Raw genomic sequence first — 15018 nt, forward strand, 5'->3', positions numbered from 1 at the left:
CGCACGACTGCATTTCCCCATATTGTTGGTGCCAACATGTACCACAAGCAGTGTTCCCTCTAAGATGAGTTAGTGTGAGCTAGCTCACAGTTTTTTTGCCTCTGGCTCACACATTTTTGTCTTCACTCAGGAAGGATGGCTCCAGAGCAAAGTAATTTATACAGTAGCCAAATCACTCGCTCACAACTTTAATGCCAGTAATTCACAAAGTAGGATTTTTGCTCACAAGACTCCACAGTTTAAAGGGAGCATTGACCACAACCACTGGCTCCTCCCCAACAATGTCTACCTGCCTATCTAGACCACGTGTAATATCTGCTACCTTCGCACCAGGCAGGCAAGTCACTGTGTGGTCAGCACACAGGTCTCATCTGTCTACATGCCTAAATATCGAATCACCAGCTACCAAGAGCCCCTCTCCCTCCCTGCCCAGGGATAGTTCCTTGGTGCGAAAGGATACCTGTTCACCAACTGAAGAAGGGGTTGCTTCTGAGGGAACATTCCCCTTTTTATCAGCACAGTGCCCTGTTTCCTTTTGACCCTCATGCTTCCAGACAGCAATTAGAATAGGACACATCTAACAAGTCTCCAGCAGTTTTATTTGTGTGCCTAACTGACTGTCTCTGCTTCTCTAGGTCAGCCACCTTGGCCTCGAGGGTGCAAACTCATTCCCTGAGAACTAGGAGCTCCTTGCATTGAGCACATACCCATGACTTCTGTCCAGTTGGCAGATAGTCATATATGTTGCACTCAGTGGATAGCCCCCAACCCCCTGCTGGCATTCTACCTTCATAATTACCTTTTTATTATTTTTATCCCCTTTTTAATAAAACTTCCTGTTTATGTAGATTTGTTTGTGGAAAGTGTGCTTACCCTTTTAGGGATGTGGAGAGACTAGAGCCCTGGCTTCTTCACCCTGCTGCTGAACTCACCTGTTTATTCCCTCATTCCAGACACTTTGTCACTGGAGCTGAGACACTTCATCACTGGAACAGGGCCTGCTACTTCACAGTGTTCTTCTTTTAAATACAATTTTAAGGAAGACCTTAGCAAAGCTAGGCACCACACAAATTACAGTGTATCTAGAGATAAAAAGCTACTAGTTCAAGTGATTAAGTATATTCACTAGATTTATATAAACTAATGATGGCTGTGATCATTCTATTCTGTCAGCACTATTTCTGTAGAGGAAACCAGGTTTTTAGATGGTGGATATGTCCTGTAATACTGTGGTTTTCTTACCAGAAAGGTAACACAAGATACACATTCTGTGCTGGATTCACTGGGTTGGATCCTGTGACTTTCTTCAGCTATGCCTTCCTTCAGGAAATGTGTCCTCCAATGGAGAATAAATTCTTCTGATGGAGAAAAGTCTGTTGAAAGACACATTTCTTGGTGGAAAGAAGGCTTAGTGAAAGGTGTCATAAGATGCGATCCATTACCACTGGAGCACCGATCAGGTTGCTTGTGAAATCCCTGTGTTACCCAGTATATCAAAACTGTTACCTGTCGCCCTTGAAAAATATTGTGCTTGAGATGATTCAGTGTAATGTTTATTCTCACATTCTCTCATTTGTGAATTAGTCCTTCATTGGTATCTCTAGGCCACAGTAGTCTTTCTGTTCATAATAAAGAGGCACATCAGACACTGAGTAAGTAAACAATTCGTAGATTACAAAAGTAATTTGGAGTACTTCAAAGTGCCATAGCCTTCCACTCTGTATAGCAAAGTGCAGAGAGCCTTCTTTTTGCAGAGGGGCTATTCTTCAGTGGAAGGCTTGTTCTGGCAGAGGAAGGCTCCAGACATACTTGAGTGGTATGCCGATATGTTTACTTGTGTCACTGTTGCTAAGACTGATGCCATTTGAATTGTATGTATTCTGTTCTTTTGTGTTCTAGGTAAGCATTGTATGGGGCTAGTGGATCTGGACCGGGCTTGGAGCGTGGAAAGATCATGCAGCTACTCTGTTCAAGTGACATCCATGGAACCAGAAACGTGCTCTCCAAAAAACAACTTGATAGTGGGTGTTCCTGTTTAGTTCAAAGTTTCTTATCCATTTGAATCAATTATTGGTCCTTGCCATTCACAGTCCAGTAATTATTGTGGAGGTTCATACTAAGCCTGGGAAGAAGACACTGTACATCTTGAATCCATTGTCTCCAAAAAAAAAGGAAGCAGAAAAGAAAGGGCTTGGCAGCAAGGTTGCCTGCAGAGCTTCTTAAATCCTGCTTGAAATGTGTGATTAAGTGACAGCTGGTTCTCAGAAAAGGAACATCCTAAAACATTCATCTCCCTGCACAATAATAGAACTCATAAAGGTTTGTTTTTCTAAGTTTCCTTGCTGGAAAGGTGGTATCTTTTCTTCTTCCTGTAAAGATGGATCTTGCCTGTTGGAAAACACAGTGCTAATGCTTTTGTGATCACAAGCTCTGACAATGTAAAACAGTATGCCGCTCCTGGATAAAAGCAGCCACACTTCTCATTTTTATTTTTTTATTGTGCAACCATTTACTTGTTTTGCCCATAATGCAGTCAAGTAGTTCGACAAAGACATATTGTGGAAGACTACACAATGATGATTTTGTTCATCAAAATACACATCTAATCTTTTTTTCTTAGAAAAGCATTTAAGAGGGTGGCTTTGGAGCAGATTACATACTGTTCACAAACATACGGATTAAACCCTGCTGACTGCTTTATTTTGGAAAAAGTAGCTTCAGGGCAAGGTGGGAGAGTGCTTATTATTTCCCAGCCTCTACTGTTTTATTTGTTTACTTCAATTATACCTTGACTTTTCCCCCAATGGGGTGACCCAGAGCAGCTTATATTATTCTCCTCTCCTGCATATTATCTTCACAACAACCCTGTGAGGTAGGTTATGGCCCCCAGGTCACCTGACAAGCTTCCATGTCAGAGTGGGGATTCAAAGCTGGGTGCCAAGATCTCAGTCTGATACTAACCACTACACGACACTGGCTATTTATTTGTATTTATTTGTTTGGGATATTTAGGACTTGTTTTTCACAATGTATTCAGAGCAGTTAATTCAAATTAATAACAAGAGCTACAGATTCAGTAAACCCCGTATACCACAAATATAAACAGCAAAACTACAAATAAGCTATAATCAGTTGACATACGGAGGTAAAGCTAGAAGGTGTGAATAAATAAAAAGACCTCCACAGCTTTCCTAAAGGCAATGGGATCAAGGATCTTCAATGATCTCAGTGGGCAGCTAGTTCCAAAGCTTAAGATCCACAATCAAGTTAGTTTTAGGTGGGTAGCCATGTTGGTCTGCAGTAGAAGAGCAAAATTTGATTCCAGGAGCACCTTAAAGACCAACTAGATTTCTAGGGTTTAAACATTTGAGAATCAAGTCTTCCTTCATCAGATACAAAGGGAATTTTGACCCTTGAAAGCTTATACCTTGGAAATCCTGTTGGTCTTTAAAGTGCTGCTGAACTCAGATCTTGTCATTCAGGAAATGTAGCACCAACCTGATAATTAGGTTGATATTTTTTTTCGTATAGGTTATGAGTGGAAGGGGCCATATGGCAGCATGTGCTCATTCTGTTACATATTTATTTAAATATCTGTATCCTGCACTTCTCCCCAGGAAGACCCAATGCAGCTGCAACAGCAAATAAATAAATACAATGTAAATTGTCCAACAAACAACACACTATGTCTTAAGATAGAATCATAGACTTGGAAGGGACCTCCAGGCTCATCTAGTCCAACCTCCTGCACAAGGCAGGAAATTCACAAATACCTTCCCCTCCACACCTGCAGTAACCACTGTTCCATGCCCAGAATATGACAAAAAAAATCTCCAGGATTGCTTCCTGAGCCCAAAGTGGCAATCAGCATTTATGTAAGAGGCAAGTAGCCTTTTTTGCAGTATTCTCTTTGTGAAGAAATGCCAGATGTGAAGAGGATTCTAGCTGTTGTGGATTAGCAAAACTTTTTACGTTTTAAGAAGGACTTTGGATTATTGGTGGCTGGCAAAGCCCTGTTTGCAGTTTACAGTCTGAATGTTACTTTCTCTATTGCTCCATTTCGATTGTGTATTGCTTTAATGATTTGTTTAAAAAAGGATTCTATTCTTTTTTTAAAAAAACAATTGTTGAAAGCTGCTTCAGGAGGCCTTGGTCTGAGCACTGTGGTACAGTAATACAGAAATGAAACCCAGTGTGTTTCACATTCGCCAGGAATGCTCCTTCAGAGGAAACTGCTCAGATCCATCACAAACCTGTGGCCCTTTTAACTGCTTTGTTCACAAGGCAGCTCTTATGTGAAAACCGGGAGACAAGAGTGTCCTCATTAATTCAAGCACTACACCATAGCAGCATATAGCATTCTGAGTACTATCATCTTAAAGCATAATATCAGATGTTAAGTTATAATATTGATGTTAAGTTATAAGATGATAGTGAGGAAATTATTCTGCTCAGGAGGAGTCATATAAAATGAACCTGGTTGTGGGAAGGGCCAAGCTAGATGTCATACAGCAGATGAGTGAGACAGAACAAAACATTTGTACCCCACCTTTTAAACTTAGTAGCCCCATCATAGGGCTTACAACAATATAAAACCATACAAGATAAAATCTGAACATAACATCAATATAATAAATAATTTAGCACAAGGCAGCCAAAATAAAAACACCACCATTTACCCAGTTGGGTTAACTATATTCTTAGTGATCTCCAGTACATCTTCTAGTTGGGTAGGAGTATGTGGCAAGAGAACTTTTGTTATCTTTTTTTTTTAAGAATTCAGGAAAGAAACCTTTACCATGATTGCTAGTTTTCAGATAGAACATTACTGGTTTGGGTTTCAAAGCCAAGTGTGTTGTCAGGTTCCTGATATTCGGGACCCTTATTTTCAATGGGGAGCCAACTAGGGCAGCTGTTTTTAAAGATAATGGCACCAAATTTGCACAGAATGTAACATAGTCCTCCTAATCTAAAGCTTGAAGAAAGCTAGACCATGGGGTCCAACTCTATAGGCCCCTGAACAAGGCGCCCCCAGCCATCCTACTTGCTGTGGAAAAAAGGGCTCCACACCTCCCCAAAGGAAGGAGAAGAAGCTGGTCAAGACGTCAAGAACTGCCATTATTGCCTATGGGGGATTTGGGGTGCGAGGACTGGAGTGGCTGTTTTTCAACCAAATGACATCGAAGTTGCAGAGGAGCTAGTGCTCCCTGCCCACTAAAGAACCCCCAGAACCGCACTTCTGCCAGTCCCTATGCCTGACTTGCACCAGAAACTACCCTTTCCTGAACCACTGTCTGGGAAACAGAGAGAATCAAAGAAAAACAAGAGACCTGCTGGTGGTGGCGGTAAGCACCCAAACACGAAAAACTTGTAATGTTTAAGAATCCCTGATTTGTATAACTCTTTTGGTAAATCACAGTAATGATCTCCAACAGCAGTTTCCATGCATGCTGTAAGCCATTGGGGAGAAAGATGAGGTGTAAACGAATTAAATAAATAAAATAAATGAACAGGAAGCTTTAGTTGGGGAGGATAAAAATTGAGTTTGTGAGTTCACATAGGAATTATAAAAACTGAGAAGGTGTCACAGAATTTTAGTTTGTATTGGTTTAAGTTGTGACTCAGAGTAATGTACTATGTTGTCCCCTGTCCTACAGGCCTATTCCATTGCAAGTGCATGGATGAAGAATAAAAGGTATACACAGTAATACAGAGAGAGGAAATAAGCCATGGGATTCTTGGCATCATGCTGTCGCCTTTCCCCCCTAAAATCTATTAGGGCCACCAATCACACAGCAGAAAAAGCAAGATGTGTTAAGAAATCACCAGCAATAGCTTACACTGAACATTGTCAGCACATTCACTGCTCACCTACACAGTGGGGGAGAGAGGAGCAGGTGGGTTTTATTAAGAAATGGTTAACAGCACTCTTGTGTGCGCTTGCAATTTCACAAGTGACAAATCTGGAGAGCAGCAGCTGCTTGCAAACAACATGGCTACAGAACATCAGGTCCAGCTGCCCAATGGAAGTTCATCAGTGAATTAGACATAGGAGAGGAAATAAGTCTCGGCCTTCTTAGTCGCACAGAAGCAATTTACCATTGGAATGTATTCTAATGAGACATTAATGGGAGAATTTGCTGTCAGCACCACCTGCGGTGTGTGTATATACAGTCAGTAAGGCCTGGACATGGCTCATTATCTCTGGGCAAGAAATCGATTTTACGTTGCTACTTGTTCCCTGCATACTCATTTCCTTAGCCTGCTTTAGCTCCTTGATTGGTGTGTGCCAAGAGAAATTGCTGTCTGTTTTGCAAAGGAATGTGTTTAGCTGGCTTTACAGTCTCTCGTTCAGGAGCCTTGTGCAGATGTTCAAACCAGTGCCTAAACTGAATGTGCATACAAGGATGCAGAAATCGTGCTGGCTAGTCCTGCCGTAGAATACAAGTCATTTGCTCTGGGTTCAAGACTGTTGGTGACTCCCCCCCCCCCCTTTCTCACAACACTGCAGTACATTCGTGTACCTCCTGGAATTTCCCCAGCTTTTCTCTGATCTTTCTGAAACCTGCTTTGCTGTGATGTTTTTAGAAAGATTGCACTGAAGCCTGGATGGCTGCCATGTGGGTCAGAAAGTCCATACTTTCCCACCCACACGGCAGCTATTTTCCCTGCGTGTGTAAATGGCTGTCATGTCTCAGCCAACTTATGGCAACCCCATAGGGTTTTTAAGGCAAGAGACATTCAGAAGTAGTTTGTCATTGCCTGCCTCTACATAGCAACCCTGGACTTCCTTGATGATTTCCCATCAAAGAACTAACCAGGTTGACCCCACTTAGTTTGTGAGAACTGATGAGATCAGGGTAGCCTGAGCTATCCAGGTCAGGGCATTTTTTTAAACACATACACACACACACACACACACACACCATGTAGCTGCATGGTAGCAGCAGCTGCAGCAGTAACTAGGAAACCACACAAGCCTGTCTCCCTTTGGAAACTACTATACTTACAAACACATTTGTTCAGACCTTCCACTCGAAAGTAAGTTTTGGCAGCACCGGCAGGTACTTTCTCACTCCCCCGTGTGCATCTATTATGCACAAAAACAAACTTCTACACACAGTTAATGTGGCTTTTCTTCCAAGTGGTACTTCTGCCTGGGTCTATTCTTGTCCTTATGTTTAGGTAGCTTGATATTGGATTAGAAATACTCTATTTTTTACCTAAACATTGTGTTTTACTATAAAAATAATCCTCTGTCTAGTACAAAATGAACTGATGAAAAGCTAGAGTATGGAAAGGTCTACAAAGTTGGATGCCCTGTTGCACATTACTGTAATAATACATGATTTCTGAAAAGTTCTTTGCTTGCCATTCTTTGCATTTCCTCACTACAGTACATCAACAACTACAGCTCATATTTAAATTCTTGCATCGCTTCCCAATCCAGACGGCTTGTAATTTCATCTCAACAGTGTTCTTTGTGGTTGTTTATTTTTTCCTTTATCCAACTGGGGTCATGGTTTAGGGTGTGTTAGCAAAGCATTCCATAGTTATGTCTTCAAATTGGTAAAGTAGCTTCCAAAGCCTTATTTTTCTTTAAGCCAAGGTACTTTTAGTACTATGTACTATACTGTAGATAACACACAAGTGTGTGTTATAAAGGAGACTGGAGATGATCCCAGTTTCTCTGACTAAAGCCTAAGAATTGGCTTACTATGTCTAGTTGAGCATTTTGTCTCCCATGGAAGTTCACAGGTAAAGTGAGAAAGGTGATGTCCAGACATAATGGTTCATCTCCAATATCTGGTAACTAGAAGAATACTGCCTCTGAAGCTGGTATCTCTTCCCAAACTTCCCAAAAACTATCTCTTCCCAAACTTTCTATAGCCTAATGTTCAAGTGTATACTGCCTTGTATAGGCATCAGGATCCATGCAAAATCCCAAAGCTGGCATGTTTCTTGTCGCTAGGTAGGGTAGGTCAGTCAAATAGTTATTGTATATAGCCATTGGCCATCACAAGTTTGGAGGAACCATGGATTACATTATTATATAAAACCATAGAACTAGAATAAATCTGCGATTAAAACAGGTTAAAATTTAACAAACTACGGTTTCAAGAAACTGCCCCCAACAATACACTCTCAGACCTTAACTTCTTGCCACAAAGGCAAACAGAGAGAGACTATAAGATACGTATGCACAATTATCAGATAGCAGGAATATAATCTTTTTTAAGCCCCCCCCCCAAAGGGGATTTTTATTGCATTTTCTAAATACTAAAGGGAAAGGGTACTAAACACTACAATACAATCTACTCATCTGCTAACCCTAGGGTTAGTGTATAACAGACAGATTAAGATATAATGAGGTAAATCCTTGGGGGTAAGCGATCCACAGATGCAGACACGTTGGTCCATTGTTATTTGAAGACAGCGGCCAGTCAGAACCGCCGTTGGAATAGACTGAAAACGGAGTGAAGTAAAAGTCACCCTAAGAATGCGGTTAGAAATGCTGGCCAAATAATCTGATGACATAAGAACCTAAGAGAAGCCAATGTTGGATCAGGCCAATGGCCCATCCAGTCCAACACTCTGTCACACAGTGGCCAAAAATACCAGGTGCCATCAGGAGGTCCATCAGTGGGGCCAGGACCCTAGAAGCTCTCCCACTGTTGACCCCCCCCCAAGCACCAGGAATACAGAGCATCACTTGCCTCAGAGTTCCTATGTATACCTTGTGGCTAATAGCCACTGATGGATCTCTGCTCCATATGTTTATCTAATTCCCTCTTGAAGCCGTCCATGCTTGTAGCCGCCACCACCTCCTGTGGCAGTGAATTCCATGTGTTAATCACTCTTTGGGTGAAGAAGTACTTCCTTTTATCCATTCTAACCCGACTCCTCAGCAATTTCATTGAGTGCCCATAAGATCTAGAGTCATCTGATTTTAATAGTTTATACCATGGAACTGCTTTAGATTTTGTAATTGAAGGTTGCTCAATCAGTGCATCAAATCTAAATATCCAATCCTTGAGCTGGGAGTTGTCCACTGACATCCAGCATACTTCATGGTTAGATTTGAATCTAGGTCTCCTAATTCCTAGTCTAACCGTTATACCATATTGGCTCTGAATGCTTCAGGCAGCCACTGCAGACATGCATACAGCAGAAACTTTTTCACCTTTTTGCAAAGATGTATGCTTTATTTTCCTGTTGCTACAGCTTTTGTTAGTTGTTGCAGTCAAATCCATATTGAACTCACGATGGTAGACAACCCATGAGCTTATGAAGACCGTGAATAGAACTTTTTTGTATATACCGTTATGGCTAATACTGAATTTCCAGAGTAAACAGTACTTGGAAAAAGTGATATTTTGTTTTGGAAGAAAAGAGTTTTAGCCAAACGCTTTATGTTTGGAACGGATTATTTTTCTGTTATGATAGACACATTGCTTTCATAAAAGTCTACAGTTAAGATTTTCGGATAAACAATGCAAGAGGCTGTGGACAGTGACACGAAAATAATTGTCTTGTTCTCCTTCCACATTTCTCAACTTTTCCACTGTGGCAGCAGAATGGGCTGGTGGAATGAAGATCAGGTTGTCTCCACATCCTCTGCCACTCTCGATCCCTACAGTGATTTCCAATGCGGCTGGCACCCATGGATGCCCCAGAGCCATAGGCGTAATCTTTGTGGGGGCGGCGGGGCATCAGCCCCCGCCGAAATTTTCAGGAAGGTGCTCAGCCTCCCCCGGGAGCCACCCTTGCTCCTAGCAAAGCAATGCCTCTGGCCCAGCCCCAGCCCCCCCCCCCCGGGAAATTGGAAAGTCTACACCCTTGCCCAGAGCCCACCAGTGTGTTTCCTTGGGTACGCTTGCTTCTTCCACAAAACACCAAGTAATCCTGGCTGTCCTCTACCTCACTGGAGCAGAAGACCCCAGGAGACACCTCCTTGGCATTTGCAGGGAGCTTCCATTTGGAAGTAGCTGTTCCCATTGTAGGGAGAATGGCCTTGGAACTTTCCAGTCTTGGTTTCAGAGCTGCCAGCCTAGCTCCAAGTTGCGGCAGGAGCCAGGGGGTGGGCGTAGAGACTGGGGAAACAGTGTTCTGGGATTTCACAATGCACACCCTGACCTGGATAGCCCAAGGCTAGCCCACTCTTGGAAGGTAAGCAGGGTTGGCCCCAGTTGGTATTTAAATAGGAGACCACCAAGGAATACCATGGTTGTTACCCAGAGGCACGGAGTAGAAAACCACCTCTAATGTCTCTTGCCTTGAAAACCCTACAGGGTCACCACAGGTCAGCTGTTACTTGGCAGCAAAAAATAAACCAAGTGAGGGAGTTCCAGGCAGTGCCTAGGTATTTTCTGACTAGATTCGGTCAGTTCATCTGTACAAAAATTAGAATTTACTTATTTATTACTTTCGACTTATATTCTGCCCTCTCCGCTAGCAGGCTCAGAGCGGATCATATCAGTAAGAGTTAAAACATTCCACGGGAGGAATTAAAACATGAGAATGATTCAACTATAGCGAAAACAGATTAAAACAGAACTATAAGCTAAACAGGTGGTGCGGCATTCAGTGTAGTGGTCTTAAAGCGGGAGCCGCTAAGCCATAGACCAAATTGTTGGTCTTCAGTTGATGGGCCAATCACAGATATAAGATTCAGCAGGGGGAGGCCAATAAATGGAATGACTGGATGCCCACCACCTCAACCAAAGGCCTGGCAGAACAGCTCCGTTTTAGAGGCCCTGCAAAACAGGATGCCAGAGAGCTTTTTTATCTTCAGAAGTCATAGCTTCAGAATCCTGTCAAGTCCATACAGTACCAAATGTAATAATTTAATAATTATTTAAGAAGATGATATTGGATTTATACCCCACCCTTCATTCGGAGTCTCAGAGTGGCTTACAATCTCCTTTCCCTTCCCCTTCCCACAATGGACATGTTGTAACGTAGGTGGGGCTGAGAGAGCTCTTTTGAGGATTGATCTTGAGAGAGTATCTCTGAGAGAACTTGTGACTGACCCAAGGCCATACCAGCAGCTGCATGTGGAAGAGTGGAGAATCAAACCTGGTTCTCCCAGATTAGAGTCCGTGCTCTTAACCACTACACTAAGCTGGCTCTCAACTAGAACTAGAGGACTAGAACAAAGAGTCCTGTGGCACCTTAAAGCCTAACAAATCTATTGAAGTTTTCTAGTTACACTAGGATTGCCAGCTCCAGGTTGGGAAATGTCTGGAAATTTGGGGAATGGAGCCTGAGGGGGGTGGGGTTTGGAGAGGGGAGGGGAGGGACTTCAATGGGGTACAATGCCATAGAATCCAACATCCAAAGCAGCCATTTTCTCCAGGTGAACTGATTTCTTTCAGGGCTCTTTTTGTAGCAGGAACTCCTTTGCATATTAGGCAACACACCCCTAATGTAGCCAATCCTCCAAGAGCTTACAGAGCTCTTCTTACAAAGCCTAGATTTTACACTAGGGGAATTTGAACTCGGATCACCAGCCAACTATACCCCCAAACCCTACTTTGCATGACTTTCTCTGTTTCCCTGCTCCTGGTATTACGTTATACTTACTACCTTCTCCAACTCACATCAGACACATCCCAACCACTCCTGCACCTCCCTCCACCCCCTTTTTTTCTTCCCCCCCCCCCCCCCCCGGCCGCCGAATGGATTTATCCTTGAAGCTCATCTTTCTCTCCTGGCTTTACCTGGAAGCTTCAGGGGAGTTTGACGGAAGGTAGGCAGGGGCCTGGGGGGGACGGAGGGGAAGGGGACCTAGTCGGGCGTTGTTGCGCCGGTCGTGCGCCCCTGCCGGGCTTCACTTTCGGGAGAAGCTGCGAGTCCACTTGCCCGTGTTGTTCACCTGGCGCTGAGGCAGCCGCCTGGAGTTTCGCTTTGGATCCCGGGGGAGCCCGACTTCGGCAGAAGGGGAAGGGGGGGAGGGTTGGAGTCCGGGTCTGCGCACTTTGGGGGAGCGCACTTTGGGGGTGGGAGGGAATCGGTGCGGCTCTCTGACTTTGCAAGCACTTGACGCCGGTGGGGGGAAAGGGAGTCGCGTTGGGGCAGGCGGCAGAAGCACCTGCAGATCCGGCGGAGACTCCGCGGAGGGCATCGAAACCTACTAAACAGGCACGTTGTGTGTGTGTGGGGGGGAGCGATTGGTTTCTTTTTCTCCTTTCTTGCAAATTCGAGGTGCGCCTTCCAAAACACACTTGCTGCTGGGAGGGACCCCGCCTTCCGTTTCCTTCGAAGGAGCTGCTCCCTTGGGCAAAGGAAGAGGGTTTCAGCCTTCCTGGGGATTAGGGGTTTCTTAGTAGTCCAGCTGCCCTATTGGACTCTCGCCTTGGGCGGGTTAAAGGGAAAAGGTGGATTTTTGCCACTTTGCCAAGGGAAATAAGGTGGATTTCTGCCCCACTTTGACATGACAGGGTTGGGTGGGGATTTTCATCCAAGTTAGGGGATGCGATGAGTGTGGACGCTGGGGAAGGTTAGTGACTCTTGACTGACAGGGAGGAAGGGTATAGCATTTTCATAGCCATATGGTTGGCCTTGCCCTGACTGTCTCAAGGCGATTTCCTCTTTCACGAAACTCTCAAAACACATCAGAAGGAGCCGTACATAGAGGATCTGCTCATGTGGTGGCAACACTTTCCCCTTCATTCCCGAAGAAACTATATGGATTGTCATAAAACAATAACTGCAGCCTCCACAACTCATGTGTACAATACCTGTGTACAGAAGGGGTCAGGACCGTGCCCACCAGTGTGACAGCAATCCCCCCAGGTGAATTATTTTACCAACAATGCACCCGGGAATACTTGTAATCCTGACAACTCTTCTCTATGTGAATGTTTCCCACGGATGTTTACATACATCTCAAATCTATATCGAAAGCCAACATTAATCAGAAAAGACGTAAAGCTTAAGGCTAGACTGAATTCCACCATACATATTTCAGTTGTGCAAAGATCTGAGAGATGCAAGCTTTGACAGGTTTAGGCAACCCAAAATTCTTTTAAACTCTCTTGCTCAGTCGCTACACCCACACAACGTCTTACCTGCTGCTGCTCTTGGCCTATATATTATTTCTGTGGAATCCATCATTTGCATCATGGATGCTTTGACTTTTGATTAGAAAGCCAGCCAGTTCCATTTCAAATGCATGAAGAGCTGGCCGCATTTGCAAAGGTGCTTCCGTTTTGGAGGCTGCAGGGCGAGCTGGGATGAAGAGCGAGTTGAACTTGGAGGTGTTTGTTGCTTTCCATGGGAATCAATCAGTGCTCTGTTATCCCCCCCCCCCAGCCAATAACGGGATGCACACCTGGAAATCTTGCCTGGTGCGTAGCCTGCAAAGGAAGCAAGCCTGCAAAATGTTTTGGTGAGTGCCTCATAAACATTTTATGAGGACACCTGGGGATGGTGAAGCAGACCTCCTCTTGTATACAGTTTGGCAGAAGCTGATGTAATCAGCTTTCTTAGAATCTGAAAGTGGATTTCCAAATGCATCTGCTGTGCAAAAGTCAAGTCCACTCTCGTTTGTGTGTCTGTGGAGAGAGGTGCTTCTTATTGCATATGAGCATGCACACTCAAGAGTGCAGTCCTGTACGGAGTTACTGCAATCTAGATAAATGGGGTTCAAGTGGAATAACAACACATAGGATCACACATCCAGTGACTCTGCCATACTACCCTGGGAAGATCACTGGGCGTGGGGGGGCTTATTCTATTCCATATAATTCTGTCAAGCTGAGAGAGAAGCAGAGAAGAAATGCTTAAAATGATAAGGGTGATTTTATTGCAGATTGGGGCGAACGTGGTAACATGGCGGATTGCTACGACTTTATCTAGGACTAGGGATGCCAGGCTGCCAAACACGCCCAGGGGGTTGTGGGGCAGAATTAGGGGTGGACGTGACATTGCCCTGTGGTGGTCATATTGCCATAGAGTCTCTAGAGCATCGGCTGATGTCATGTCCAGAGTTTTGCGCAATGAATGATGTTAGCATGTTGTGCAATATCGTTTCCACCCTCCAGCCCTGATTCACTTGCTGGCTCCAGAGGTGAGGGTGGGCAGCAATGCTCCCTCTAAGCTGTGTAGTCTTGTGAGCAAAAATCCTGCTTTGTGAGCTACTGGCATTAAAGCTGTGAGCGAGCGATTTGGCTGCAGCATAAATTAGTTTGCTCTGGAGGCATCCTTCCTGAGCTAAGACAGAAATGTGTGAGCTGGAGGCTAAAAACCTGTGAGCTAGCTCACACTAACTTAGCTTAGAGGAAACACTGGTGAGCAGGTGTGCCACTGGTTGGAGAATGCCTGTCCAAAGAAGACACTTGACATCCCTGTCTAGGGGTAATGTCTTTGCTCTTTTCTATGTGTTAGAGGAATACCAAGCTGTCAGAAAGCATCTCTGTGGCATCGTGCATGTAGGGGATGCACTTATGGGAGGCACGTGCATGAATCCATCCTGTACTTTCATCCCGATCTGGTTCTACTCATGCACAACTGTAGATGTGAGTAGCTACACCAGGATGAGGATGTTAATCTGAAAGTTCATCTCACTGACAGTATGTGTAGGTGATATTTCTATCTGGATGTATTTTCAAATTAGAATGAACGTTAGGATGTATGTGTAATGCCATATCTGATTTGTTCCTGCAGTTGCTAATCCAGCTAGCGATGCTGGGTTACATATGGTAAAATGGCATGTGTAGAGACCCCTTTCTTTGCCTGCACATCTTGAACGACACAGCTGTGTGACTGAGCCATATACATATTTGTTATCGATTGCCAGGGCTGCAGTTCCCGTGCCATCTCTCTGTTATGTTCCAACTGATCCCTGTTACTTCAGAATCAGATAGATCTACCAGAATGCTTGCCTTTGAAAAAAGATACTTAATATATAAATCCTGTCCCATAAACTGATGATTTATAACCCCAAAGCTGATGACTTCAGCATGGAGTTGGTGAAACAGTACGCTGAGAAAACTGCATCTCAAGTTTAAACAT

General features: G+C 44.0%; 2 protein-coding genes across 5 annotated transcripts in view; both read left to right on the top strand.

Moving 5' to 3' along the window:
• The window catches only part of LOC107109813 (glutathione S-transferase C-terminal domain-containing protein-like), a gene marked incomplete at its 5' end in the record, with an annotated part of 24553 nt that extends 22514 nt beyond the window's left edge, over positions 1 to 2039 (top strand). Inside the window, one exon of the mRNA XM_015410517.1 lies at positions 1900 to 2039. Within this exon, the coding sequence (XP_015266003.1) occupies positions 1900 to 2039 (140 nt within the window). The remainder of the gene's footprint in view (positions 1 to 1899) is intronic.
• A 9642-nt stretch (positions 2040 to 11681) lies between these two features.
• Positions 11682 to 15018, top strand: part of NPNT (nephronectin) — an 89241-nt gene continuing 85904 nt past the window's right edge. For all 4 annotated transcript variants that reach the window (XM_015410519.1, XM_015410521.1, XM_015410520.1 and 1 more), the window contains exon 1: positions 11682 to 11752. In XM_015410519.1, coding sequence (XP_015266005.1) covers positions 11682 to 11752 — 71 coding nt within the window. The remainder of the gene's footprint in view (positions 11753 to 15018) is intronic.

This window comes from Gekko japonicus, unplaced genomic scaffold, assembly GCF_001447785.1.
Source record: "Gekko japonicus isolate JY-2015 unplaced genomic scaffold, Gekko_japonicus_V1.1 scaffold2595, whole genome shotgun sequence".
In the NCBI taxonomy this organism is placed as follows: domain Eukaryota; kingdom Metazoa; phylum Chordata; class Lepidosauria; order Squamata; family Gekkonidae; genus Gekko; species Gekko japonicus.